The sequence below is a fragment of the Jaculus jaculus genome, chromosome 10, assembly GCF_020740685.1.
Source record: "Jaculus jaculus isolate mJacJac1 chromosome 10, mJacJac1.mat.Y.cur, whole genome shotgun sequence".
Taxonomy (NCBI): domain Eukaryota; kingdom Metazoa; phylum Chordata; class Mammalia; order Rodentia; family Dipodidae; genus Jaculus; species Jaculus jaculus.
In genome coordinates, this window is record NC_059111.1 from 22844575 (window position 1) to 22870944 (window position 26370).

Genomic DNA, 26370 nt, shown 5'->3' on the forward strand with positions numbered 1-26370 from the left:
ACAAAACAAAACAAAACAAAAACCTAAAAAACTAAAAAGTGTGGTGGCATACACCTTTAATCCCAGCACTCAGGTAAAAGAGGCAAGATTATTGTGAGTTGGAGGCCAACCTGGTACTATAGGACAAGCACCAGGTTAGCGTGGGGTAGAATAGAGTGAGACCACAAAAACAAAAAATAAAAAATAAAAGTAGATAAATAAAATAAAAACCTCTATCTTCTGGTTTCGTCTCTTTTCTTTTTTTTTGAGGTAGGGTCTCACTCTGGTCCAGGCTGACCTGGAATTAACTATGTAGTCTCAGGGTGGCCTCGAACTCAAGGCGATCCTCCTACCTCTGCCTCCCAAGTGCTGGGATTAAAGGCGTGCGCCACCACGCCCGGCTTATCTTCTGGTTTCTATGATGGAGGCCTCTTAGTTGGCTCCGGTCAGATCCGAATGGTGGGTGTGGGCCTCCAGTCCCCCTGGGCTCTTAGAGATGAAGAGGTCCCCAGGACTTCCCCAGCCCTCAGTATTTCCTGATACATGCCCTCCCAAGGGGTACTCTTGGCCACAGGCACGGGAAGTCACTGCTGTGGGCCTCTGTGTGAACTCTCTGGCCTTTGTTTGCCTCCTGCTCCATGTCTGCAATGTCACCAGCAGGCAAGTGTCCTTGAGCCAGATGGAGCTCTCTAAGAGGTCATGCCTTGGTCTGGGGTGTATCTTAGCACACATGAAGTACTGAGTTTAGTCTTCAGCACCACAGAAGCCTGCTGTGGTGATGCTTGTAATCCCAGCTCTCAGTAGGTGAGTATGAGAGGAGAGGAAGCTCAAGGGCATTCTTGTTACATCGTGTTGGAGGCCAGCCCAGGATACACGAGACCCGGACGGGGCTGGAGAGATGGTTACGGCACCTGTCTGCAAAGCCTAAGGACCCATGTTTGATTCCTCAGTACTCATGTGAGACAGATGCACTAATTGGCATATATGTCTGGAGTTCATTTGCAGTGGCTAGAGCATCCATTCTCTCTCTCAAATAAATAAATAAATAAATAAAATCTTTATGTAAAAAGAGAGCTGGGCATGGTGGCACACACTTTTAATCCCAGCACTCAGGAGGTAGAGGTAGGAGGATTGCTGTGAATTCGGGGCCATCCTGAGACTACATAGCGAATTCCAGGTCAGCCTGGGCTAGAGTGAGACCATACCTCAAAAAAAACCCCATATATATATATACATATATATATATATATATATATATATATATATATATATATATATACCTATATACCTATATACCTATATACCTATACATATATATATATATATATATATATATGTATGTATGTATGTATGTATGTATGTATGTATGTATGTATTTTGCCGGGTGTAGTGGCGCATACCTTTAATCCCAGCACTCGGGAGGCAGAGGTAGGAGGATTGCTGTGAGTTCGAGGCCACCCTGAGACAACATAGTGAGTTCCAGTTCAGCCTGGGCTAGAGCGAGACCCTACCTCGAAAAACCAAAACAGCCGGGCGTGGTGGCGCATGCCATTAATCCCAGCACTGGGGAGACAGAGGTAGGAAGATCACTGTGAGTTCGAGGCTACTCTGAGACGACATAGAGAATTCCAGGTCAGCCTGAGCTAAAGTGAGACCCTACCTCGAAAAAAAAAAAAAAAAGAAAAGAAAAGCCAAAACAATAAAAAAAATTATACACACACACTCACACACACACATAAAATAAAAAAATGCCACCTTGGGAAAAAAAATACCACTTTGGGAAGGGCCTGTCAGACAGCCACACCTTAGTGGGAAATAGCTTAATCCTGTCACCAAAGGAGCAGCAGCGGGATGGAAGGAAGGGAAGGCTTGCTCAGTCTGGGGAGGGAGGTGGTAAGGCCCTGGGTCCAGGGCCCAGGGACAGGAGCTCTGCACATCATCCGCTCACCCCTTCCTGTCCCTTTTACTGCGCCTGGTTGGATGCGGGGGAGGGCCAGCTCTCGGGGTTCCACAGCTGAGCCTGCAGAAGGGAGCTGTGCCACAGTCCAGGTGCCACGGCAACTGGGGAAATAAACACACGTGGCCTCACAGTCCAAGTTCTCCGCTGATGTCACTGCAGTTCTGGGCCCTGTTCTGGCCGCTGGCTTCAGCTGTTTGAGCCCTGGCCTGCTGATCCCCATCAGCTCCCCCGCCCTCCTGCCGCCTCGGGGTCTCTGAGGTTGGAGGAGTGGGCCGAGGGGTCTGGGCCCGAGCTGCCTCGCTCAGTTCTCCACCCGCCTATAGCCACTGCTTGGCTATTTGCAGCCTTAAGCCATGAAACAGTCCAAGGGAAGCAGGAACTGTGTGTTCTATGCGCAGCACCCCGAGAAAGAGGAGCAGCCGCCCTCATGGCAGGAAGTCAAGCAGACCCCTGTCCTGATGGCCACGATCAAAGGTGAGAGGAGCCCTGGCCTGGGCTGCGGACAGGTCCAGACCGCTCGACTCTTCAGAGAAGCCCCAGGAGACACCCCTTCAAGGCCATGCAGAACACCTGTGCCTTCAAACTGGACCCTTCAGCTCTGTTAGGGGCTGGGGCTTTTTTTTGGGGGGGGGAGTAGAGGAGGGTAGGAGTGGGGGACATACCGAGGCCAGTGCTCCCCAGTATTCCTCATGGACATGAGTACTTTCCAGTACTCACGTAAAGCCAGATGCACAAGGTGGCGCATGTGTCTCATGGCAAATCAATAACCAAAAATAAAAATAAGTTGGGCGTGGTGTCGCACGCCTTTAATCCCAACACTCGGGAGGCAGAGGTAGGAGGATCGCTGTGGCTGTGAGTTTGAGGCCACCCTGAGATGACACAGTTTCTCCTTGGCATGAAGCTGGGCAAGTAGGCTAGCCAGCAAGCCCTGGGGGGATTTCCCTTGTCTACAGGTGGGAGCCATCACGCTCAGCTTTTCATGGATTCTAGAGATCAAACCTAGGTCTTCATGCCTGCAATGCAAGCATTTTGCTAGCTGAGCTGTCGCCCCAGCCTTGGAGACCAGGTTTTGGAAGAAGGCTAGGATCCCTCAGCCTGGCTTTATTTATTTTTAAATATTTTATTGCTGGGCGTGGTGGGGCACACCTTTAATCCCAGCACTCGGGAGGCAGAGGTAGCAGGATCACTATGAGTTTAAGGCCACCTGAGACTACATAGTGACTTCCAGGTTGGCATGGGCTAGTGAGACCCTACCTCAAAAATCCAGAAAGATTTTAAAAAAACTTATTCATTTGCAAGCAGAGAGACACAGATAATGTGAGAGAGAGAGAGAGAGAGAGAGAGAGAGGGAGATAGTATGGGAGCACCAGAGTCTCTAGGTGCTGCAAATGAACTCCAGGTGAATGTACTGCTTTGTATATCTGCCTGGTATGGTTACTGGGGAATTGAACCCAGGTTGTTGGCTAGGCTTTGCAGGAAAGTGCCTTACCCACTTAGATATCTCTTCAGCCCATGTCTTTAGCTTTGCATGGTGCTGGAGATTGAACATACTGGGTGAATACTCTACCATTTACCTATGTCTTTCTTTCTTTTTATTTATTTATTTGACAGAGAAAGAGGGAGGGGGGAGAGAGAGAGAAAGAGAGAGAGAGAGGGAGAGAGAGAGAGAGGAGAGAATGGGCGTGCCACTGCAAACGAAGTCCAGACGCGTGCGCCCCCTTGTGCATCTGGCTGACGTGGGACCTGGGGAACTGAGCCTCGAACCGGGGTCCTTTGGCTTTGCAGGCGAAGCACCTTAACCGCTAAGCCATCCCTCCAGCCCTAGCTATGTCTTTCATTGGAGACTGGGCAAATTCATTCTAAGTTGTGTTATTGGTTGATTGCTACTTGGGAAGTGATCTCAAGGAGTGATTAAATGCTTGAGTTTTGTTGTCTCAAAATTCTCACATTACTGGTATAACTGGGTTGACTGGTAGGCCTTTTTTACTAATAATTTTATTTATTTATTTATTTATGAGAGATGGGGGGCACTCAATAGGTTATGAACTGCAGACGAATGTCCTGCTGTATGTGGGTACTGGAGAATCGAATCTGGGCTGCCAGTCTTTTTAAGCAAGTGCCTTTAACTGTTGAGTCATCTCCCCAGGCCCCTAGATTGGTGTTTCTTTCTTTTTTTTTTTAAGGCAGGATCTCAGTCTAGCTCAGGCTGACCTGAAACTCATGTCAATCCTCCTACCTGAGCTTTCTGAATGCTGGCATTATTGGTGTGAGGCACCCTGCTTGGTTTGAAATTATATTTTTTTTCCAGGCAGGGTCTCACTGTAGCCCAGGCTGGCCTGGAACTTATTCTGTAGTTCCAAGCTGGCCTCAAACTCACAGAGATCCTCCTATCTCTGCCTCCCAAGTGCTAGGATTAAAGGTGTGTGCTACCATGCCCATCCTAGATTGACTTTTCTAAGCCTCAAAATTCTTTTTGTAAAAAGATTTATTTTTATTTATTTATGAGAGAGAGAGAGGGAGAGAGAGAGAGAGAATGAGTGTCCCAGGGCCTCTAGCCACGAACTCTAGATGCATGGGCCACCATGTGCATCTGGCTTATGTGGGACTTGGAGAATCGAACCTGGGTCCTTAGGCTTTGCAGGCATGTGATTTAACTGCTAAGCCATCTCTCCAGCCGAACATTCTTGCCTAAAAGATGGAGAAAACCTTACAGCTTATCCAGAAGCTCAACTGAAATAACCAAATCAAATGCTTAACATGATCCTTCACACAGAGTAAGTTCTCAATTAATTGTGACTATTTATTTGAGGGAGAGAAAGAAAGACAGACAGAGAGAGAGACAGAGAGAGAGAGAGAGAGAGAGAGAGAGAGAGAGAGAGAGAGAGAGAGAAAAGAGGGCAGAGAGAATGGATGCATCAGGTCTTCCAGTCACTGCAAGCAAACTCTAGATGCATGTGCCACCTTGTGCATCTAGCTTTATGTGGGTACCGGGGAACCTAACCCTGATCCTTAGGCTTCGCAGGCAAGCGTCTTAACCGCCGAGCCCATCTCTCCAGCCTCGATTGTGACTCTTACCATGGGCTATCAGCCCACAGGAAATTGCACTTTCTCTCAATCTACTGCCTCCTCCGTGGGAGCCTTTCCCCCAAGGAAGCAGCTGGCGGCACGGCTCTGTGATGGTATATGATCAAGGAGAGCGGAGGCCCTGGATGCCGTCCTGGCACACCATGTCGGGAGCTCTGGCTTTTTGTTTACCCTGTCTGTCCTCACAGGTCCAGGGCCTGCCAAGTACCTCCGGCCATCCTGCACAGGATACATAGAACACGATGGCTCCATGTTCCAGGAGCCCGCTTACAGCCTGCACACCAGACACTCAGAGAAGCGTGAGTGTCCCCCTTGGCTGTCCCTGGGGGGCTGGAGATTGTAGTCAGAGGCCGCTGGAGGATCCAGGTCTATCCTGAAGGGGATAAAATGAAACCAACGGGGCTTCCCAAGCGGTCGGTCCCTGTTCCTCTAGTGGCAGCTCTGCACCAAGTCCTGGCTATAGTCCCGTCACTGGCACAGCAGGGCACCCCTTCCCACCTGGCTGCCAGTTGGCGGGGGGCTTTGGCTCTGGAGTCACGTTCTGCTGGGGTCACTTGCCACGCAGGATGGTCAAGAGCTCCTCTTGGGTGGGTACCATGGTCTCAGAGCTTCCCACCTGGCCTAGAATCCCCAAGAAGAGAAGAAACAGAGGGTCAAAGGAGACCCGTGGCTGACGGTCATGGTCACTTAGAGGACAGGCTGGGCAGGGGTGTGGTGGTGTCTAGGGGTATGAGGTTTAGACTCCCCCTCCCTGACACGCACCTCCTCAGTAGGGGCTGTTCCTGACGAGGGCTGGACAGTTTCTCAACAACTCACAGTAGTGACGCTCATTAGCCTTGGCATCAGTTTTTATTTTTTTCAAGGTGGGGGTCTCGCTGTAGCCCAGGCTGACCTGGAATTCACTGGGTCATCTCAGGGTGGCCTTGAACTCATGGCGATCCTCCTATCTCTACCTCCCAAGTGATGGTATTAAAGCCGTGTTCTGATGTGTCTCTCGTAAAGGCTGGCCATACTTTGATGCAGCTGGCATCTTAGCTAGTCTGCCCAGCAAACATAAAGAAATGAAAGTCCAAGGGCCAGAGAAATCTGAAGGTAGCCCTTGTGGAGGTGGTTAGGATAGAGACGGGAATCTCTTTGGGAAAAGGCAGGCTCACACAAGCGTGGCTGGGCTGATGGGACCCTCTCCTTGCCATCCACAGGGCTCACAGATGTATGCAGCCCCGGGCCATGCTATTCCATGGACCCCAAAGCAACCCGGTTTGGAATGTCCACCTGCCCTCAGGTCCTCATGGAGGAGCGCATCTCCAACCTACGTAAGGTGGACCAGGGAGGGAGACGGGTTGGGGGGCTGGGGCATTCGGTCCGTCCCTAGGGTCTGGGGGCATATCTGTGGGTGGTAGCTTCTCCTCCATGTCACATCAAGACCCGTGTCAGCTGAGTGCTTGTAATCCCAGCACTTAGGAGGTAGAGGCTAGAGGATTGTAACAAGTACAAGGCCCGTTGACACAGCCAGTTCTAGGCCAGCCATGGTTACATAGTGAGACACTACCTCAAAAGTAAAAATAGAGGGGCTGGAGAGATGGCTTAGTGGTTAAGCGCTTGCCTGTGAAGTCCAAGGACCCCGGTTCGAGGCTCGATTCCCCAGGACCCACATTAGCCAGATGCACAAGGGGGCGCACGCGTCTGGAGTTCGTTTGCAGTGGCTGGAGGCCCTGGGCACCCATTCTGTCTCTCTGTCTCCTTCTCTTTCCCTCTGTCTGACTCTGTCTCTCTCAAATCAATAAATAAAAATAAAACTATTTAAGATAAATAAATAAAAACAAAAAAACAGAAGCTGGGCATGGTGGTGCATGCCTTTAATCCCAGTACTAGGGAGTCAGAGGTAGGAGGATCACTGTGAGTTTGAAGTCAGTCTGAGGCTACATAGTGAATGTCAGCCTGGGCTGGAGTGAGAACCTACCTAAAAAACCAAAACCAAACAAACAAACAAACAAACTCTCTCTCATTTTCTCTCCCTCTCAAAATAAATTAAAAAAATTTTTATTTATTTATTTATTTAGAGAGAGAAAGAGAGAGAGAGAGAAAATGGGTGTGCCAGGGCCTCCAGAAGCCACTGCAAATGAACTCTAGATGCATGCACCACTTCATGTATCTGGCTTATGTGGGTCCTGGGGAATCAAACCCGCGCCCTTTGGCTTTGCCTGTGAAGCCCAAGAACTCATGTTCAAATCTCTTGGTCCCACGTAGCCAGACACACAGTCATGCAAATGTGCAATGTCACACATGCACACAACAGGGCACACACATCTGGAGTTTGTACACAGTGGCTGAAGGCCCTGGCGTGCCCCATTCTCTCTGTCTGCCTCTCTCTCTCAAAATAAATAAAAATTTAAAGGGGTGGGGAATAGGGAACAAGGCTGGAGAGATGGCTTAGTGTCTAAGGCACTTGCCTGCAAAGCTAAAGAATCCAGGTTTGATTCCCCGGGACCCACATAAGCCAGATGCACAAGGCAGCGCATGCATCTGGAGTTTGTGCAGCAGCCAAAGGCCCTGGAGTGCCCCATTCTCTCTCTCTCTCTCTCTCAAGTAAATAAGTTGAAATTAAATTTAAAAAATATATAAGCCAGGCATTGTGGCAAACATCTTTAATCCTGGCACTTGGGAAGCAGAGGTAGGAGGATTGCCGCAAGTTCAAGGCCAGCCTGAGACTATGTTGAGAATTCCAGGTCAGCCTGGGCTAGAGTGAGACCCTACCTCGAAAAATTAAAATTAAAAAAGGAAAAGAAAGACCCTGCACTATGACACTGACATCGTCATGTGTGTGTCACTGTTCTTGGTACGACACCCATATGTTACAGGGTTCATACTGAGGAGCTTTCGGACCTGGGGATCTCGGGCTGTTTTCCTTGTGTGAGGCGTGAGGACAATGCCATCATGCTGGCAGCGGAGGGCTGATGCCACAGCCACACTGATGGTCGTTATGCCGTGACAACAGTGTCATGGCCTCTTGCTGACCCCATGCAAGGGGGTCCTGGTGCTCCTGCCCTGCTGCTGCCGCCTGGATTGAGCTAAAGACCCCCAAGACTGGGCAAGAACTCAGCTCCCTGTCTGGACCCAGCAGCTGGGTACAAGGGACTGTGAGTCCCCCTTTCTCCTTTGTTTATTTCCAGGCCTAAGCCCTGTACCAGCTCCCTGCCACTATAACGTGGAGAAGATCTGCCCCCCGGGGGAACGCACCGCTCCCCAGTACACTTTCGGCTACCGGTGCCCATTCAGAGTGATGGATCCCAACCCTGCTCCAAACCAGTATCATCTGCCACTCTTGCTGGGGCCCAACTCGCCTGTCTACCCGTCCGCCCCGAGTTATAGCCTGGGCTCTTCAAGCAAGAATTGGTTCTACAAAGAGAATATCACAGGAGGCCCTGGGCCGGCCATGCACGCCAGGCCCGAACCATCCGTGTACCAGAACCGCAGCCCTATCTATAGTATGGCCAAGCGCGTTGCCTACCCCCTGGACCACACGCTCCGACCGGGCCCTGGCTCCCATGACATCCAGCAGGTCACTGTGCACAAGCCTCGGGCGCCCACATTCACCATGGGCATCAAGCACTCTCCCTACCTGTGCCCGCTGATCGTTGATATCCACGACTGAGGGCTCTGCTCGTCATTTGCTCCCCTCCATCTCAGAGATGCTATTTTTCTATACCACTAGTTGAGAAATTTGACCGCAGAGCTGTTACCTACTGAGTGGCCCGCACCCAGAGGCATTAGATAAATATTTTTGGTTATTCATTCCTCTGTTTTGCAAACATTCCCTGGGGCTTTCTCTGCTCCTCGCTCTGGGTGAGGGATTGGGGGATCTTGGAAGGATGGTACTGATCCTGTACCATGCTGGTTCGTTCCATGCTGGTCTGCCAGAGGAGGCAGTTGCGTGTCCTTGAAGGAGCCTGGGCAAGCCATCTTAAATTTTTTTTTTATTAAAAACTTCCATGATTGTAAACAATACCCCATGGTAATGCCCTCCCTTCCCCCACTTTCCCCTTTAAAACTCCATTCTCCATCATATCCCTTCCCCCTCTCACTCAGTCTCTCTTTTATTTTGATGTCATGATCTTTTCCTCCTCTTATGATGGTCTTGTGTAGGTAGTGTCAGGCACTGTGAGGTCATGGATTTTGTGTCTGGAGGAGCACGTTGTAAGGAGTCCTACCCTTCCTTTCGCTCTTACATTCTTTCCATTACCTCCTCTGCAATAGACCCTGAGCCTTGGAAGGTGTGATAGAGATATTGCAGTACTGAGCACTCCTGCACTTCTTTCCAGCACCATGATGCCTTCTGAGTCATCCCAATGTCACTACCATCTGAAAAGAGAAGGTTCTCTACCAAAAGTGAGAGTAGCATTAATATATGTGTATGAACATTGTTTACTGGGCAGTTTGATGAGCATAGTATATACATTTAGTCAGACAGCAGCAGACATTACACCCCTAGGGCTCATGACTACCCTGTTTTAAGTTTTCAGTATCAGGGATGTATTCCCTCCCATGGAGCAGGCCTCCAGTCCAATCAGAGGGCAGTTGGTTTCCACTATGACAGACATGCCACTCTTGCACCTGTTGGCTCATTTGGCCTGGCTGGCAAAATTTAAGACTTGCAGTGTCCACTGTTGAGTATCTTCACTGGCGATTTCTCTCTCTCCCATTGAACTGCATGCAGAATGGCTTTTTCCAGCTTTCTGTCAGCTGGTCTACATGGAGGAGGATTTTAGCTCAGCTCCAGCAGGATTTCTCAGTGGCCTTGCAGCCCAAGCATGTGGAGTCTTCAGGAATAGGGTCTTACCATATATTTCTGGTAGGAAAGCAAGGGCCTCGGCAATGACCTATAATGTTTTGGGGGCATCAGGGTTCTCCCTGGCCAACAACTCACTGGAAGGTATCCCATCCCTGTGGGCAAGCCATCTTGAAGCTGGGTTCCTGTCCCAGCTGCCATATTATGGCCTTTCCTGCTTCTCTTGGAGCCTCCAAGTCCCCTTTGACAGTGATAGGAATAGATCTGGAATATGTCTAAGTATCTCTAGTTCTAGAACTGTGTGACTCTAGTTTCTCCTCCTCCTCCTCCTCCTCCTCCTCCTCCTTCTTCTTTTTCAAGACATGGTCTCACTCCAGCCCAGGCCGACCTAGAACTCACTCTGCAGCCCAGGCTGGCCTCGAACTCACACCTCAGCCTCTTAAGTGCTGGCATTAAGGGCATAGACTAGCATACCCGGCTTGGTCTCTGTTTCTGAGACAAGGTCTCCAAGTAGAGCCCAGGCTGGACTCAGACTCAAGGCAGCTCCCGCACCATCCCCCCGAGAGTTGGGAGTTCAATGCACACCATCACACCTGGCTAGGACTCTGTTTTCAGAACACTCTGGTCAGTAAAAGAAGGAGGTCAGACAGGACAGGCAGCCCATGAGCTGCTAGAAGCGGTCTGTCACATTAGTATGATCTTCGGAGAGGCACTTGTTAGGCTCCCAACCCCAACAGCTTAGCCTTGCAGAGGAGCTGGGACATAGCCAGGAGAGGGCGGCATCAGCCCAGGCTTGAGTGTCAAGCCTGGCTCCATCTGCTTTTGGGTGGTCAGAGCCAACATTCCTGCTCCTTGAGCCTTCCTCACAGGCGTTCGTCCCTCCTTGCCTCTCTGTGTTTTGATCCCTAATTCGCCTCAACGCTCTCCTGCTGCCAGCCACAGGTGTTGGGCACAGTGTCCCTGATCTGCAGGGCACTAGGGAGCAGAGCTGAGAGGCTGGGAACTATGGAGGGAGAAGAACGAAGGCTGAGAAGACCCAGTTTCTCAGGCAGAGATTCCAACAAAGAGGAGGTCAGAGCAGAATCGGTGTCTAATGACTTATCCTTTTAAATTGAATTTAATTATTTTTTTTTGTTTTAATTTGAAGCCACACGTGGTGGCACACACCTTTAATCCCAGCACTTGGGAGGCAAAGGTAGGAGGATCACCGCCGTGAGTTCGAGGCTACCCTGAGACTACATAGTGAATTCCAGGTCAGCCTGGGCTAGAGTGAGACCCTGCCTCAAGAACCAAAACAAAAAAACCAACCAACCAAACAACAACAAAATAAAAGAAAGAGAAAGAAAAAGAAATTTAAAAAAAGTATTTTTTAAAAGTACTTTATTTTCACACATTGGCATGCCAGGATCTCTTGTTGTAAACAAATGCCAAATGCATGCAGCACTTTTTTTTTTTTTTTCCTGTGGCCATGTTTACGTGGGTCCTGGGCAATGAAACCTGGGCCAGCAGGCTTTTCAAGCAGGCACCTTTAACTACTGAGCCATCTCCCCAGCCCTGGGTCTTTCTTTTCTTTTCTTTTCTTTTCTTTTCTTTTCTTTTCTTTTCTTTTCTTTTCTTTTCTTTTCTTTTCTTTTCTTTTCTTTTCTTTTCTTTTCTTTTCTTTTTTTTTTTTAACTTGGTCAAACAGGGTGTGTGGCATATGCTTTATTTATTTATTTAGAGAGACAGGGAGAAAGAGGCAGAGACAGAGAATGGGTGCACCCGGGCCTTTCAGCCACTGTGAACGAGCGCCAGATGCGTGCGCCCCCTTGTGGCTCATGTGCGACGTTGCACGCTTGCATCGCTGTTGCATGGGACCTGGAGATTCGAACAGGCTTCTCAGGCAAGCGCCTTAACCCCTCAGCCATCTCCCCAGCCCTGGGTCTTTTTTGTTTGTTTGGTGTGTGTGTGTGGTACATGCATCTGTGTGCATGCCTTGGGTGCACAAATCTGGGGATGTCCAGTGTCGTCCTGTATATATTGCTCCTTACGTTATCTCCCTGAGACAGAGTCTCACCCTCAACAGGGAGTTCCTTGCTTTTCGCTTAGAAGGGCTGACCAGAGAGGCCCCTGCCGTCCTGCCGTCTCTGTGAAACCTCCTGGCATTGGGGTTACAGCTATGTGCAGCCATGCCTGGCTTTCTACGTGGGTGTTAGGGGTTGAACTTGTGTCTTCTTGCTTGTACAGCAAGCGCTGTTCCTCACTGAGACATCTCCTCAGCCTGAGACAGAATTCTGTTATGTAGACCAGGCTGGCCTCAATTGTGCAATCCTCCTGCCTCTGCCTCCTAAGTGCTAGGATTACAGTTGTGTATGACTATAGCTGGTGTAATATTCATGTTTTTTGTTTGTTTTATTATTATTTTTTTTGTTTTTGTTTTTGAGGTAGGTTCTCATTCTAGCCCAGGCTGTCCTGGAGCTCTCTCTGTCGTTCTAGGCTGGCTGCAAATTCACAGCAATCCCCCTACCTCTGTCTTCCAAGTGCTGGAATTAAAGGCGTGTGTCACCACACCTGGCTCCAATATTCAGGTTTTAACTGCAAATGAAAATTGAATCGAATAAGACTTGAATTTGGACAGGAAGGAGAAAGAGAGTGTCTCCAGAATATCAAAAAAGACTCCACAATATTTAAGAAAGAGGCTTGCAGAAGCTGCCCTTATATCTGACTCCAGGTCCTAAAGTCCTCCATCTCCCCCACCAGACCCTGTGTGTCTGTTCTGTCCTCCCCACACGGCAGCAAGGCTGGCCTGGGCAGGCAGGCTGGAGAGAGAGCCGGATCAGGGATCCATCTGTCTTGCAGCAGATTAGAAAGATGTCATTTTGCCAACAATGCCATTTATCACAGTGGCTGCAAAAATTAGTGACGCTTAGGCTGAAAGTGTTGGATGTGGAGGTGTGGGGGTGGGGCTGGCAGGTTAATAGCAGCTGAAGTTCCTCTGCGTCACCAGGTCAGGTGAGCTGCAGGCCAAACTCTGCAAAGACTTTTTATTTTTATTTTTATTTATTTACTTGAGAGCAATAGAAAAGGCAAGACGGGGGGGGGGGGCGTGGGAGGGAGAGAGAGAGAGAGAATGTGAGAATGAGCATGCCAGGGCCTCCAGCCTCTGCAAATGAACTCCAGATGCATGCGCCCCTTGTGCATCTGGCTTACATGAGTCCTGGGGAATTGAGCCTTGAACCGGGGTCCTTAGGCTTCACAGGCAAGCGCTTAACCGCTAAGCCATCTCTCCAGCCGAGCAAGGGTTTTTTTTTTTTTTTTTTTTGATGGAGTGCTTAGCCCAGACCAAGCTTCCCTACCCCCACCTTGGAGAGGTGAGGAAATTGAGGCCCAGAGCCTAGAAACAACTTTGGCCACCTGACGAATGAATAGCCTGCCTCTAAATAAAGGCTCAGGTTCAGTGTGTGACCAGGATCAGGGCTCAGTCAGGCAGGAGCCAGGGCTCAGTGTGGCGGTTAGAGCCTTGACTCATACTGCTAGTAAAGCTCTAATTTTTGTCTCGTGGGACAGATCAGCATAGGCCCTACTGCTACCAGATAGGGGTAGGATTGGACCCTAGCCCCAGAGCTAGAATGGGCTCTTTGAATGGCTTTGAGATGCTGAGAGGAGGTGGGAAGGAGAAAGGAGGGTCATACTGAGCTTTTGGGGCTGAGATGTTTGGAGGTAGGACAGCCAGTAAGAAGGGGACATAACCATCAGGAAGACCAAGGATCCTCAGAGTCCAAGACCATGCTTTTTTCTTTTTCTTTTTGGAGGTAGGGTCTCACTGTAGCTCAAGCTAACCTGGAACTCGCTCTGTATGGCCTCACACTCATGGTGATCCTCCTACCTTGGCTTCCTGAGTGCTGAGATTAAAGATATGTACCACCATGCCTGGAAGGACCATGATTTATTTATTTTAGAGAGAGTGAGAGAGAGAGAGAGAGAGAGAAACAGACAGACAGACACAGAGAGATAACTGGTGTGCCAGGGCCTCAGCTAATATAATCGAACTCCAGATTCTTGCGCCACCTAGTGGGCATGCGTGACCTTGTGCTTGCCTCACCTTTGTGTGTCTGGCTTATGTGGGATCTGGAGAGTAGAACATGGGTCCTTAGGTTTTGCAGGCAAGTGCCTTAACTGCTAAGTCATCTCCCCAGCCCAATCCTGGTTTCTGATGGAGCAACCATCGCTGGCCTCATCTCCCTAAGGTGACACCTCAGAGAGGCAGCTTGCAGGTCAGACAACCACAGTTTTCGACCCTGGCTCACAGTTGGCTTGGTTCCTTCTGAATGATTCAGCGGGCCCAAACTTGACCTTGCAGAAAGCCCTGTTCTCAGTTAACAAAACTGTGTGTATGTGTATGTGTGTTTGTGTGTGTGTTTATATGGGAACACCAGGATCTCTTGCCACTGCAGACAAATAATGCTTGGCTTTACGTGGGTACTGGAGAACTGAACCAGGACCAGCAGGCTTTGCAAGCCAGTGCCTTCAGCTGCTGAGGCAACTCCTCAGCCCCCGAGTCTTTTTTTTTTTAAATTTTGTGCGTATCATATATATAACATATGCATGTGTGTGCACATGTGTACACTGTCTGTACATGTGTGTGGAGGCCACAGTAAAACTTGGGGTGTCCTGTCCCACTTATCCACATGGTTCTCCTAAGCTAGAGGTTCTCACTGGACCTGAGCTGCATTCTTTCAATCAGTCTGTCTGACCAATAGCCCAAGGGGTTCGCCTATCTCCACCCTCCTCAGGACTGGTGTTATCGGCATGTGTGGCCACACTTACATGTTTTTTGTGTGTGGGAGTTCCGAGGGAAGGTCTCACTCTATCCCAGGCTGACCTGGAATTCACTATGTAGTCTCAGGATGGCCTCGAACTCATGGTGATCCTCCTACCTCTGCTTCCTGAGTGCTGGGATTAAAGGCGTGCGCCACCACGCCTGGCACACTTAGCTTATTGTGTGGGTGCTGGGGATGGGATGCAGGTCCTTGTGCTTGCATAGCAAGCACTCTTACCTGTTGAGCCAACTCCCCAGTTCTCTTCTTTTGTCTTGTAGGACTCAAGCCACAGACTCATCCCCTTCCATGCCCACTGAGCTAAGATGTTCCCCACAGAACTGGAGATCACAGGGCTGGGTGTGGTGACGCACGCCTCTAATCCCAGCACTGGGAGGCAGAGGTAGGAGGATCGCTGTGAGTTCGAGGCCACCCTGAGACTATTATAGTGAATTCCAGGTCAGCCTTAGCTAAAGCAAGACCCTACCTTGAAAGAAGGAAAGAAAGAAAGAAAGAAAGAAAGAAAGAAAGAAAGAAAGAAAGGGAGATTACACTTTCCTCTGCCACTCATGCCAGCCACACTCAAATGGATGCCCAATCTCCAATCCCAGGGAGAAAGCATCCCTCCCTTACAAACACACAGGCAGTACACCAGCCACTTGTACCAACCACCACTAGGCAGCTCTTCATCACAGACATACCCACAACCCCCAGGGCTGGCTCACACCTGCTCCCCTAGCCTGAGAAAGCAGGGAAAAAAGGCTATGAAAATGGCATATATGCCTACACAATGCAGAGATGGGTGGGCCGAGGGTGGAGGGAAAGGAAAGGAGGGACCTGTGTTCATGGGAAGATTTTTGGGGTGCCTAGGGTCAGAGAATGCACATCAGAAACAAGCCAGGTCCCCTCTGCCTGACCCTGGTACTTAGAGGGGCCATCCAGGGTTTGCCTAGGGACAGGGGGATAGCCATGGGGAGCTGGTGGGAAACCTGTCCCCGTGAGTCCATCCGGCTGTCCTCTGTGCTCAGTCTCCCTTCCTCTGGTTCCCCGTCCCTCTTGCTTCTGGAGTCCCTCCGTTCTGTTTATGCTCCGGAATAAAGATCGACATTTTCAATTACCCCCAAAATAGCCATTCTTGGAGGCTCCAACCAGAGAAGGATGTGTGTGTGTGTGTGTGTGTGTGTGTGTGTGTGTGTTTGCACCCGAGGCGTGCGTGCATACAGGCTCCTGGACACTTGCCTGTGTGCGCAGCCCACGAGTGGGGGGCAGGGCGTGTCACTCATGGTACCACTTTTCTTTTGTTTGTGCTCTTCTCTTCTGGAGCCTTCATTTCTTCCTGGGAGATTGGAAGCACGTTTCCCTTCAGGGGAGGAAGGGAGACAAAAGAGAGAAATAAAAAACACTGTCATTGCTGTCTTGTAAACACAGCGTGCGGAGCCAAGCAAGCGGAGACTCCGCAGGAGAGGGAGACGGAGGGAGAGGCAGGGGCCAGGAGGGAGGGCTGAGAGAATCCAGGAGCAGTAGGGGTAGGAAGAAGCAATGCTCCTGAGTGTCCCCCCACCACCTCAAGGTGTGACCATAGGAAGGGCTTCCTGGGCAGGAGGGAGAGAGATGAAAGGGTCAGTCCACAGTTGTAGAGGGAATTCGAAGACGGCAATGGTGGGTGTCAGCTGAGTAAGATAGACATGTCTCGTTCTCCTGGGTCATCACATCTACCAGAAGCAAAGCAAGGGCTTCAGCCTCTGCCCCTGTCATGTTCCAGGCACTGACATAAGCAGGGGATCAGAGGCTGTGTGACCTGCCCAGGGACACAGCCAGAGGCGAGGGACCAAGGACTCCAGCCCAGGTCTGCCTGGCTGTAGCTCTCCTTGCACTCAGCCTCGGTCGCGGGCATGGCGGCTGGGGAAAGAAAGGTCAAGAGACTTGGTTTTGTAAAGTTGTACAAGTCTCTTCTTCTCTTGTCCCCATTTGAAAAGTGGGGAGAGCAGTGGCTGCTTGTCTGGGTTTTGGGGAGGATGAAACATCTGGATGCGCTGGTGTTCCAGCTCTGGTTCTCCAGAGAGAAGGCTGAAGGCGCGGGGCGGGTGGTGGTGGTGGTGGTGGTGGTGGTGATGGTGGAGATCACCAGTCCAGGAGGGACTGGCCTGTCTCGTCTCCCAGCATCGGTAAATGGAAGGAGGCTGAACTCCAGCTCTGCTCCTTGCTGCCTCTCAGTGGCAAGAACTGGGTACTGCAGGGAATGTGTCTCTGGGCGCATCCCGGATCCCCAGAGCCAAGGATCAGACAGAGCTGCAAAATGTAGGGGTTACTATCTCGTCCTGTCTTGAAGATGGCCAGAGGCGGCAGGAATCCCCCCCCCCGCCCCAACGGTCACCCAGAAGAGAAACTTGAGCTGGAGCAAGGCACAAGGCGAGAACTTCAGCCCCATGTGCACAGAAGTCTGCATTCTCTGCTCGGAGTCATTTCTGCCAGAGATCCCTCCAACCCCCCCCCACCCATAGGATTCCACCTTTTTCTGACCTGCAGCCTGCCTCCCCAACTCCGCCTGCCTGGTCCGTCTGTCCCTTCCTCAGCAAACCAGATAGCGGAGCTCTTGAGACCTCAGAGACAGTCAGGTTCCCTCTTCAAAATAGAAGGAGACCTGCCGGAAGCAGAGCTCTGTCCTGGGGTATGACTGCATGTCTCTCTGGAATTTCATAGGTTGAGATCATTCTGATACCCATAGGCCATGATGGTTAGGCACCAAGGGAGCATGCGTTCAAACTCAGGTCTGAGGCTAGAGAGATGGCTTAGCAGTTAAGACACTTGCCTGCAAAGCCGAAGGACCCAGGCTTGATTCTCCAGGTCCCATGTAAGCCAAATGCACATGGTGGTGCCTGTGTCTGGAGTTTGTTTGCAACGTCTAGGGGCCCCAGCGCACCAATTCGCTCTCTTTTTTCTGCCTCTAATAAATAAATAAAAATAAATCTTGGAAAAAGAAAACAACAACTAAGGTCTGTTCATCCTCTGGGGAGAAGTCCTAATTCGGAGATTAAAAACTGCTCCTGGGCGGTTAAGGCATTTGCCTGCAAAGCCAAAGGATCCTGGTTCGATTCTCCAGGACCCAAGTAAGACAGATGCACAAGGGAGCGCACGTGTCTGGAGTTCATCTGCAGTGGCCGGAGGCCCTGTCTTGCCCATTCTCTCTCTCTCTCTCTCTCTCTCTCTCTCTCTCTCTCCCTCTCTCTCTCTCTCTCCCTCCCTCCCTCTTTTTCTCTGTCAAATGGCAAAGCCGGGCGCAAAGCCCACAGACTCTCGGACTGAGCATGTCATTGTCTGGTCACTGTTGATTGTCACATGGCCATGGGAGGTCTGGGGGTGCACAGCTCTGGTGCCCATGGGCTTGCACATCACCCAGTGGGGCAAGAGGGTCTTGAGGAGACTGGGGGGGGGGTCTGGATGTGGGACGGGTAAGAGGTGATAGGCTGGCCTTTGGGCCTAGGTCGTCCCTTTCACTGCATAGCACAGAGGGGAGTTTTTCTTGGCGGAAAACAGCCTCATCGATCAGCGGCAATGGGGGGCTGACAGGCAGCCCCTCCTCACAGCCCGGGCTTCAGGCAGGGTCATAAATCCCACTCCAGGCTGGCTGTAAATTCCCGTGATTCACGCCGGCCTCGTGGAGGACGGAGACACTGGGGACTGTGAAAGAGTGTTCTCTTCCCGGCAGAATAGGGAAGCCTGGGGAGGAACCTAGACTGGGGTCAGGGTCTCAGCAGCTCGCCTAGAAGATGTGGTGCAGAGCTCCTCTGTTTTTTGAAAAAGGCTCCGACCCATCCTGAGCCACGTCTACCTAGACCTGGGCTACCTCTGCCTTTACCTGGGCCACTCGGCCCTCACCTGAACTGCACTGGTGCACAGCGTGTCCTGAGAAGTTTTCAAACAATATTTGTTTATTCATTGGGGGGAGAGAGAGGCAGATAGATACATAGAGAGAGAAAGGGTGGGAATGAGCACACCAGTGCAAATGAACTCCAGATGCATGTGCCACCATGTGCACCTGGCTTATGTGGGCACTGGGGAATCAAACCCGGGTCCTTAGGCTTTGCAGTCTAGTGCTTTAACCACCGAGCCATCTCTCCAGTCCTTTTCTGAGGTTTTGCAGGGCCTGTGTCTAGGTGGGGCGTATATCAGCCCTTCCTAGACCTCAGCAACAGTCCCAGCTTACATCCACCTTCTATCCTGAGGTCTATGAGGACAAGGGGCACAAAGACCCTATTTATACATTCTTCATTCCAGAGAGGACTAGAGCTTGAATCCACTGCCCCAGTAGTCAATTTCTTTTTTTTTAAAATTTTTGTTTATTTTTATTTATTTATTTGACAGCAACAGGCAGAGAGAGAAAGAGGCAGATAGAGAGAGAGAGAATGGGCACACCAGGGCTTCCAGCCACTGCAAACGAACTCCAGACATGTGCACCCCCTTGTGCATCTGGCGAATGTGGGTGCTGGGGAATGGAGCCTCGAACCGGGGTCCTCAGGCTCCACAGGCAAGCGCTTAACCGCTAAGCCATCTCTCCAGCCCCAGCTGTCAATTTCTAATTAGGACTTCTCTGATCCATGACTACAGAACTCTTATTGTTTGTTTTTTTTTTTTTTTCAATGCCAGCTTACTTTTAAAGTAAAAAAAAATATTTTATTTATTTATTTGAGAGAAAGAGAGAGAGAGGAGACATGCCAGCCAGGTCCTCTAGGCACTACAGATGAACTCCAAATGCATGTACCACCTTGTGCTTTATGGGGTATTGGGAATTGAACCTGGGTCCTTAGGCTTTGCAGGCAAGTGCCTTGACTAGCTACACCATCTCTTCAGCTCACTTTTAAATTTTAAAATTTATGGGAGCATTGTCAAGCAAGATTTGTGAAACCAGGGTCTAATGTTAAATACACAAAAATACACACGCACACACACCATGTGCACACATACCTGTGAAAGTGGGTATAAGCAGCCCTCCCTCGTGGTGGGCTCTGCCCCCGCAGATGTAACCAATCACGGGTCGAAAACATTTTGAAAAACATGTGTCTGTATTGCACAGGTTCAGACTTTCGTGGTGACTATTCACTTAACCATACCTTATGAAAACAATGCAGTTGGCATTTACTAATTATGGTAGGTATTGAAATAATCTGGAGGGGATTTGAAGGAGTTGGGAGGATGTGTTCAGGTTATATGCAAATATGGTAGCATTTCGTATGAGGAACTTGAGCACACGGATTTCGGAATCTGCAGGGGGGCTTGGAAACGATTTTCTGAAGAGATCAGGGGGATAACAGGGTTTTAGATATAAACAGGGGAATAAACACATAACTCGATGGCAGATGCCCACCCTGCACTCTCTGAAAAGGCTGGAAATCACCAACACGTTCCCATCGCCCTTCACAAAGACTAGCTTTAGTCTCCCTTTTTTTTTTTCCCTGAGGTAGGGTGTCCCTCTAGCCCAGGCTGATGTGGAATTCACTAGATGGTCTCAGGGTGGCTTTGAACGTGCAGCGATCCTCCCCACTCTCTGCTGGACTTAAAGGTGTGTGCGGCTATGCCTAATTATTATTATTATTTTTTTTGCTGGGTGTGGTAGCACACACCTTTATGAGAGAAAGAAAGAGAGAGAGAGAGAGAGAGAGAATTGGTGTGCCAGGGCCTCAGCTACTTCAATGGAACTCTAGATGCATGTGCCACCTTGTGCATCTGACTTTATGTGGGTCCTGGAGACTCGATCCCAGGCTTGCTGACTTTGCAATCAAGTGCCTTTAACTGCAGAGCCTTCTCCCCAGAGACCCATAGAAATGTAGGGACTTGCTCAAGGCCACACGGCTCCAGGATTAGCAGTCAGCCCATGTGACCACTAGTCCAGTGCTCCTTGTTCTGGACCCTGCTCCTTGTTTGTAGATGGTTAGCTCTGAGTGGGCCAGGCCGCCTTCTCCTAGAGCACACGGGAGATTTCTGGACGTCTTTTTGAGACCATGGCCAAATGAAGGGGATTCCTTTTTAAAATTTTTGTTTATTGATTTAATTTAATTGTTTTTTTCAAGGTAGGGTTTCACTCTGGTCCAGGCTGACCTGGAATTCACTATGTAGTCTCAGGCTGGCCTCGAACTCACGGTGATCCTTCTACCTCTGCCTCCTGAGTGCTGGGATTAAAGGTGTGTACCACCATGCCCGGCTTATTTATTTTTATTTATTTATTTAGAGTGACAGAGAGAGAGAGAAAGAGAGATAGAGAGAGAGAGAGAGAGAGAGAGAGAGAGAGAGAGAGAGAGAGAGAATGGGGCACAGGGTCTCCAGCCATTGCAAACAAACTCCAGATGCATGCGCCACCTTGTACATCTGGCTTATGTGGGTCCTGGGGAATCGAGCCTCGAATTGGGGTCCTTAGGCTTCACAGGCAAGCACTGAACTGCTAAGCCATCTCTCCAGCACCCCCCCTTTTCAAATTAAGTTGAAACCTTGTATGGATACATCGCATTGGTACCCTCATTCCCTTCCTCCACTGAGGGCCACCCATAGTGGGATTGCTGGTGTTCACCATGGAGTTGTGGGTGGGAACATCTTGAAAGGTGACCCCGGTAGCCGGCTGATGGTGGACATGGGCATCTTGGGTATTCTGGTGAGACCAGACACTGGCCTCTGGTGATGACTGTCCTTGTTGGGGTGCCCTTGGTTCTGACAACGCCTCAGGATTGGGGGGGGGAGTGGAGAAAGGTGGCCCAGGGGAAGAGAGAGCAGTCTTTCCCTGGGGATCTACTCACCGAGGCAATAATTAGCTGCATTTGCTCCCAGCCTGGCAAGGAAGGTGGCCTCATTAGTGAGCCGTTTCCTGCACCGCCTCCTTTCCACCTGCAGGCTCCTGCCACCCACTGCCGCCCCCACCGTCACCCACGGTGGCAGCGCAGTGACCGCTCACAGGGGACAAGGTGGCAGGATGACGACGCGTGCTGGCCGTGTGGGTGCATGGACACCGCGTGTAGAGATGCTCGTGCTGGAAGTGCGTGCACACTAGCGTGCAGAGCTGTGTACAGTAACACACGCACTCCCCAGACACACCACACGGGCGCAGATTCGATACCCAGGAGAGACCCACGCGGAACGTGGATGCCCGCCCGCCCGCCCGCGGAGGAGTGTATGCACCATGCGCCCAGACCTGCCTTCCGGCTCAGGAGCGCGTGAAGGCACAGGGCAGACCTGCAGACGGGTGTGGAGGCCCACGCTGCACCCCAGGGCAGCGACACGCCTATGTGAAGGGACACCTGAGGGACACGTGTGTGCATGCAGACTATATACATGCTGCATTTTTTTTTTTCTTGGACTCTAACAAGGCCCCAGGGACAGGGCTGGTTAATTCCCTGGCGGGAGTGCAGAGACTGGAGCCGAGGACACATTTAATTAATTCTCATCATTCCTGGCAAAGGGAGAGAGGGAAGGAAAGAGGGAGAGAGTGGACAGGGTATAGGGTACACAGAGGAGGGCAGTTGGAGAGAGCTGGGAGCAGTGAGGAGGCTGAGGGACCTTCTGGGCTACAGACAGAAAGAGAGAGAGAGAATGGGCGGGCCAGGGCCCCAAGCCACTGCAAACGAACTCCAGACACGTGGGCCCCCTTGTGCATCTGGCTAACGTGGGTCCTGGGGAATCGAACCTTGAACCGGGGTCCTTAGGCTTCACAGGCAAGCGCTTAACCACTAAGCCATCTCTCCAGCCCAAGACTTGAGCTTCTGACAAGCCCTTGGCTATTTCTCAGCACTGATCCCAGAACCAGTGGGTCCTTGAAAGTCAAGTGGCTAGGCTGGAGTAGAAGCCTCCTTACAGGGTCCTCAGCGCAGCTCCAGCGACAGGAACGTCTGTGTGTGTCTCACTGGTTTCCACTGGGAGGAAATCTGTCCCAGAGCCTCCAGTGCGCTGGAGTGGGAGTCACAGGGGCTCTTTTCACAACTGCCCCAGAGGTCCCTCTTGGGTACCAGGACAGCTGATCACACTCCTCCCTGACCACAGTGTGGAGATGAAGTCGGGGAGACACAGGAGAGAAGGGACTCCAAGGGACAGGAAGGACCAGAGTTAGGAGAGAGAAGGTGGGGTTAAGTGGGAGAATATGGGAGAAGCTGGGTGTGGTGGCACATACCTTTAGTCCCAGCACTCAGGAGGCAGAGATAGGAGGATTGCTGTGAGTTCAAGGCCAGCCTGGGACTACAGAATGAGATTTGGGTTTGCTTAGGCTAGACTGAGACCCTACCTTGGAAAAAAAGAAAGGAAAGAGAATGTTGGAGACATAGATGCCAGAGATGAAAGATAGAGTGACAGAGAGGGACAGAGACAGATGTGAAGCAGCAAGACTGAGATCTTGATCCATCCAGAAGCATCCAGAAAGAACTGGACAGAGGGACACAGACTAACCAGAACAAAAAGGTACAAAAAAAAAAAAAAAAAAGATGAGATGGTTGGAGACAGCTAGCCTCTGACATTTGTCCCTGGCTGGAGGCAGCCACCTTCAGGTCCTTAGGCACGAGGGACCCTGGCTTTGAGAGGATGTGTTGTGCGGGGCGTCGTGGCGCACACCTTTAATCCCAGCACTCAGGAGGCAGAGGTAGGAGGATCGCCATGAGTTCGAGGCCACCCTGAGACTACATAGTGAATTCCAGATCAGCCTGGGCTAGAGAGAGACCCTATCTTGAAAACACCCCACCCTCCAAAGAAAGAAAAGAGAGGGTTCTTTATGACTTTAGGCCATTCCACCTCTCTGAACCTTGTTTGCTGGTCTGTAAATTGGGGTACTGCCTCTGCCTCTGTGTGATCCCAGAGCCTCCAAGGGGGAGGCTGGCTGGGTGCCTTTCTTCCTGCACTCCCCTCTGGGTTATGTGGGGCTGAAGATGGGGGTGAAGCAGTTGACAGGAGCTGAGGGGGTCCCTCAGAAGCCCCCAAGATGGTGAGGCAGGAAGAGGGAGGTTTCTGTGGAATGGGGGTAATATGCTGAAGCCTTGCAACCCTGAGTGATGGAGCACTTGCTCTGAATATTGAAAAGGCATAAATCTCCATTTTCAGGTACCAAGGCAGAATAAATACGAGGAGGGTGTGTGTGAAACCCTCAGCTGTAATTTACCGCCCCGCTCCCCTGGTAGCATGGGCAGTTACACTTGGTTGTCAGGAGTCTTTTCAGGATGGCTTTATGACTGCCAGCGGCCACCTGGGTCCCTGCAGAAGCGGCTTCTGGGGGCTGCTGAAAGAAGGGTGGTTATTCCTGAGCCTGCACTGCCCCCAGTCTCTGGGGCCATTCCCACCATCTTCTCCTTTGAGCATTTCTTGGCTTGGGATGCGGGAACCGTATCCATGACCGCCAGCACCCACACTGAGAAGTTGGGCAGTGGGATTGAGGGTTGAGGCCATGGTCTACTGGCAGATAGCTGTGGGCACTCTTAGGAAAGGACACCGGGCTTATAGAGACTCTCCTGCCAGGCTGGGGAATTGTCTTCTCTGGCTCCCCTCCCTGGAAGTGGAGCTTAGACTGGGGTTCCTAGATCACTCTTTAGTGCACACTGAAAGAGAGACGGGGGTGGGGTGAGATAGGGAGATAAATACAGAATAGGTATGCCAGGACCTCTGGCCACTGCAGTGAACAAACTCCAGACGCATGCCCCACCGTATGCATTTGGCTTTATGTGGGTACTGGAGAATAGAACTGGGGTCCTTAGGCTTTGCAGGCAAGCACCTTAGCCACTGAGCCATCTCTCCAGCCCAGGGGATCTTTTTCACTGGGCTAAGACATAGAGCCAGGTCCATGTTTGGTGGCCTTTCCCCCTAGCATGGGGCTCTGATGTAGGACAGAGCATTCTCCATCCTTTGACCCTCCCAAGGTCCCTGAGTGTTCTGCTCCTGGGGGGTTGGGGCGGGCTCTCCAGCCTGTGTTCAGCACCAGCCTGTGGAGAGGAAGCATGGGAGGCATCTGTTACAAGAGCTCAGTTAGGGCAACTTGTTTATCGGGAAACACTCAATCAGAAGTGTGCCAAGCAGAGTAGCCCAGCGCTTGGGCACAGAGCAGGGCTGCAGTGTGAGGGTGGGGGGGGGGGACTAGGTGGGATTGGGTGGGTGGCATGGGCCTGTGGAGGGCAGATTGAAACTGAGCCTAGACATCCAGGTCTTTTTGGTGCATGCCTTTATTGATTTTTCTATTTTTATTTACTTCTTTTTCTTTTTTTAAATTTTATTTTTATTTATTTATTTATTTGACAGAGAAAGAGGGAGAGAGAGAGAGAGAGAGAGAGAGGGAGATAGAGATATCTTGAATATGGGCGCACCAGGGCCTCCAGCCACTGAAAACCAACTCCAGACACATGCGCCCCTTTGTGCAGCTGGTCTTGGGGAATCGAACCTGGGTCCTTTGGTTTTGCAGGCAAACGCCTGAACCACTAAGCCATCCCTCCAGCCCTATTTTTATTTATTTATTTATTTACTTTTTGTTTTTGAGAGAGCAAGAAAGAAGAAGAGAGAGAAAGAGAGAGAGAAAGAGAGAGAGAGAGAGAGAGAGAGAGAGAAAATGGGCGCACTAGGGCCTTTCAGAGGCTGTGAAAGAACTCTAGACCTCTAGACGCGTGCGCCCCCTTGTGCGCATGTGTGACATTGCATGCTTGCGTCACTTTTGCACCTGGCTCTACATAGGACCTGGATATTTGCACAAGTGTTCTTAGGCTTCGCAGGCAAGTGCCTTAACGGTTAAGCCACCTCTCCAGCCAGGCATCCAGGTGTTTTATTCTCTGCCTGTCCTTTGTGTATTTCCGTCACATTCAACAGCGTGTCCCAAAGAGCATCATCACCACTGCGCTGTGCACGTCCAGGCCCTGCCACAGCTCACGCCCCCCCGGGGCGTCTCCTGCTGGACACACAGGCTTAGGACAGATCGACCTGGGCTCGTGACACTGGCTGGCTACCGCAAGGGATGCAGCACGTGGGTCTCTGAGGCCACCGCGCTTATCTGCCCCAGTTCCGGCTTTGAGCGCAGAGTAAGGACCAGAATAGCTTCTCAAGCCTGTTTCTGTGTTTCCTTTTGTTGGTTGTTGCTGTTGGCTTGAAGTCAACCTTCTCTGAGCTGTTCTGGGCCACCGGGGTAGAAGTCTTCAGGATACTGTTTCCAGATGCCCTGCCTGGCCGGCTCCTGGATCCGGGTGTCCCAGTGGGAGGCACCGGCAGGTTCTCACACCTGCACGTCGTGATTGAGGTTCTGGGCGTTTCCATACCCAGCAGCGCGGGCGGCACCTCTGGAACACAGTGCTGAGAACAGAGCTCGGGCCCTGCCACCTTGTCCTCTCTGGATCGGAGTTGTCTCCGTCCCTCCCCACGACCTTGTACAGTCTGGCAGTCCCCGAGCTCTCGGGAACACCTCAAAACAACTCCAAAAGCCCTCCTTCTTTACTTCTTCTGGAAGGAAGGCCTTCTCTTGGCCCAAGATAGCAGGGTTCGCTCTGGCTCAGGGCTGAGGGGCAGGTCTCCTCTTGCCTGTTGTATGGGCTGGTTTATCTCGGTGATGTGGCCCAGCTCGAGGCCTGGCTGTGCCGGGGACTGCACCCCAGTGTCCCCTCTATTTTTTTCCTCCTCAAGGGCTTCTTCAGCCTCCAGGCAGTTCTGTTCTCCAGAGTAAGGGGCCCACCACGGACCCTGCCCCGCACATTGGTAACACTAGAGGCATGCTATTGGTTTCCGAGGCTGGTGAACTGAACACATTTTTTTTTCCCCCTCAGGGCTTCTGAGAGGTC

At 51.0% G+C, this 26370-nt stretch overlaps 1 protein-coding gene across 1 annotated transcript; it reads left to right on the forward strand.

The window, feature by feature from the left end:
- The first annotated feature begins 2292 nt into the window (after nucleotides 1-2292).
- Nucleotides 2293-8790, forward strand: Odf3l1 (outer dense fiber of sperm tails 3 like 1). The gene is made up of 4 exons (XM_004660367.2): nucleotides 2293-2413; nucleotides 5212-5322; nucleotides 6223-6336; nucleotides 8194-8790. Exons 1-4 carry the CDS (start codon nucleotides 2293-2295, stop codon nucleotides 8673-8675), a joined length of 828 nt encoding a protein of 275 aa, XP_004660424.1. The 3' UTR covers nucleotides 8676-8790.
- The last annotated feature ends 17580 nt before the right edge of the window (nucleotides 8791-26370 follow it).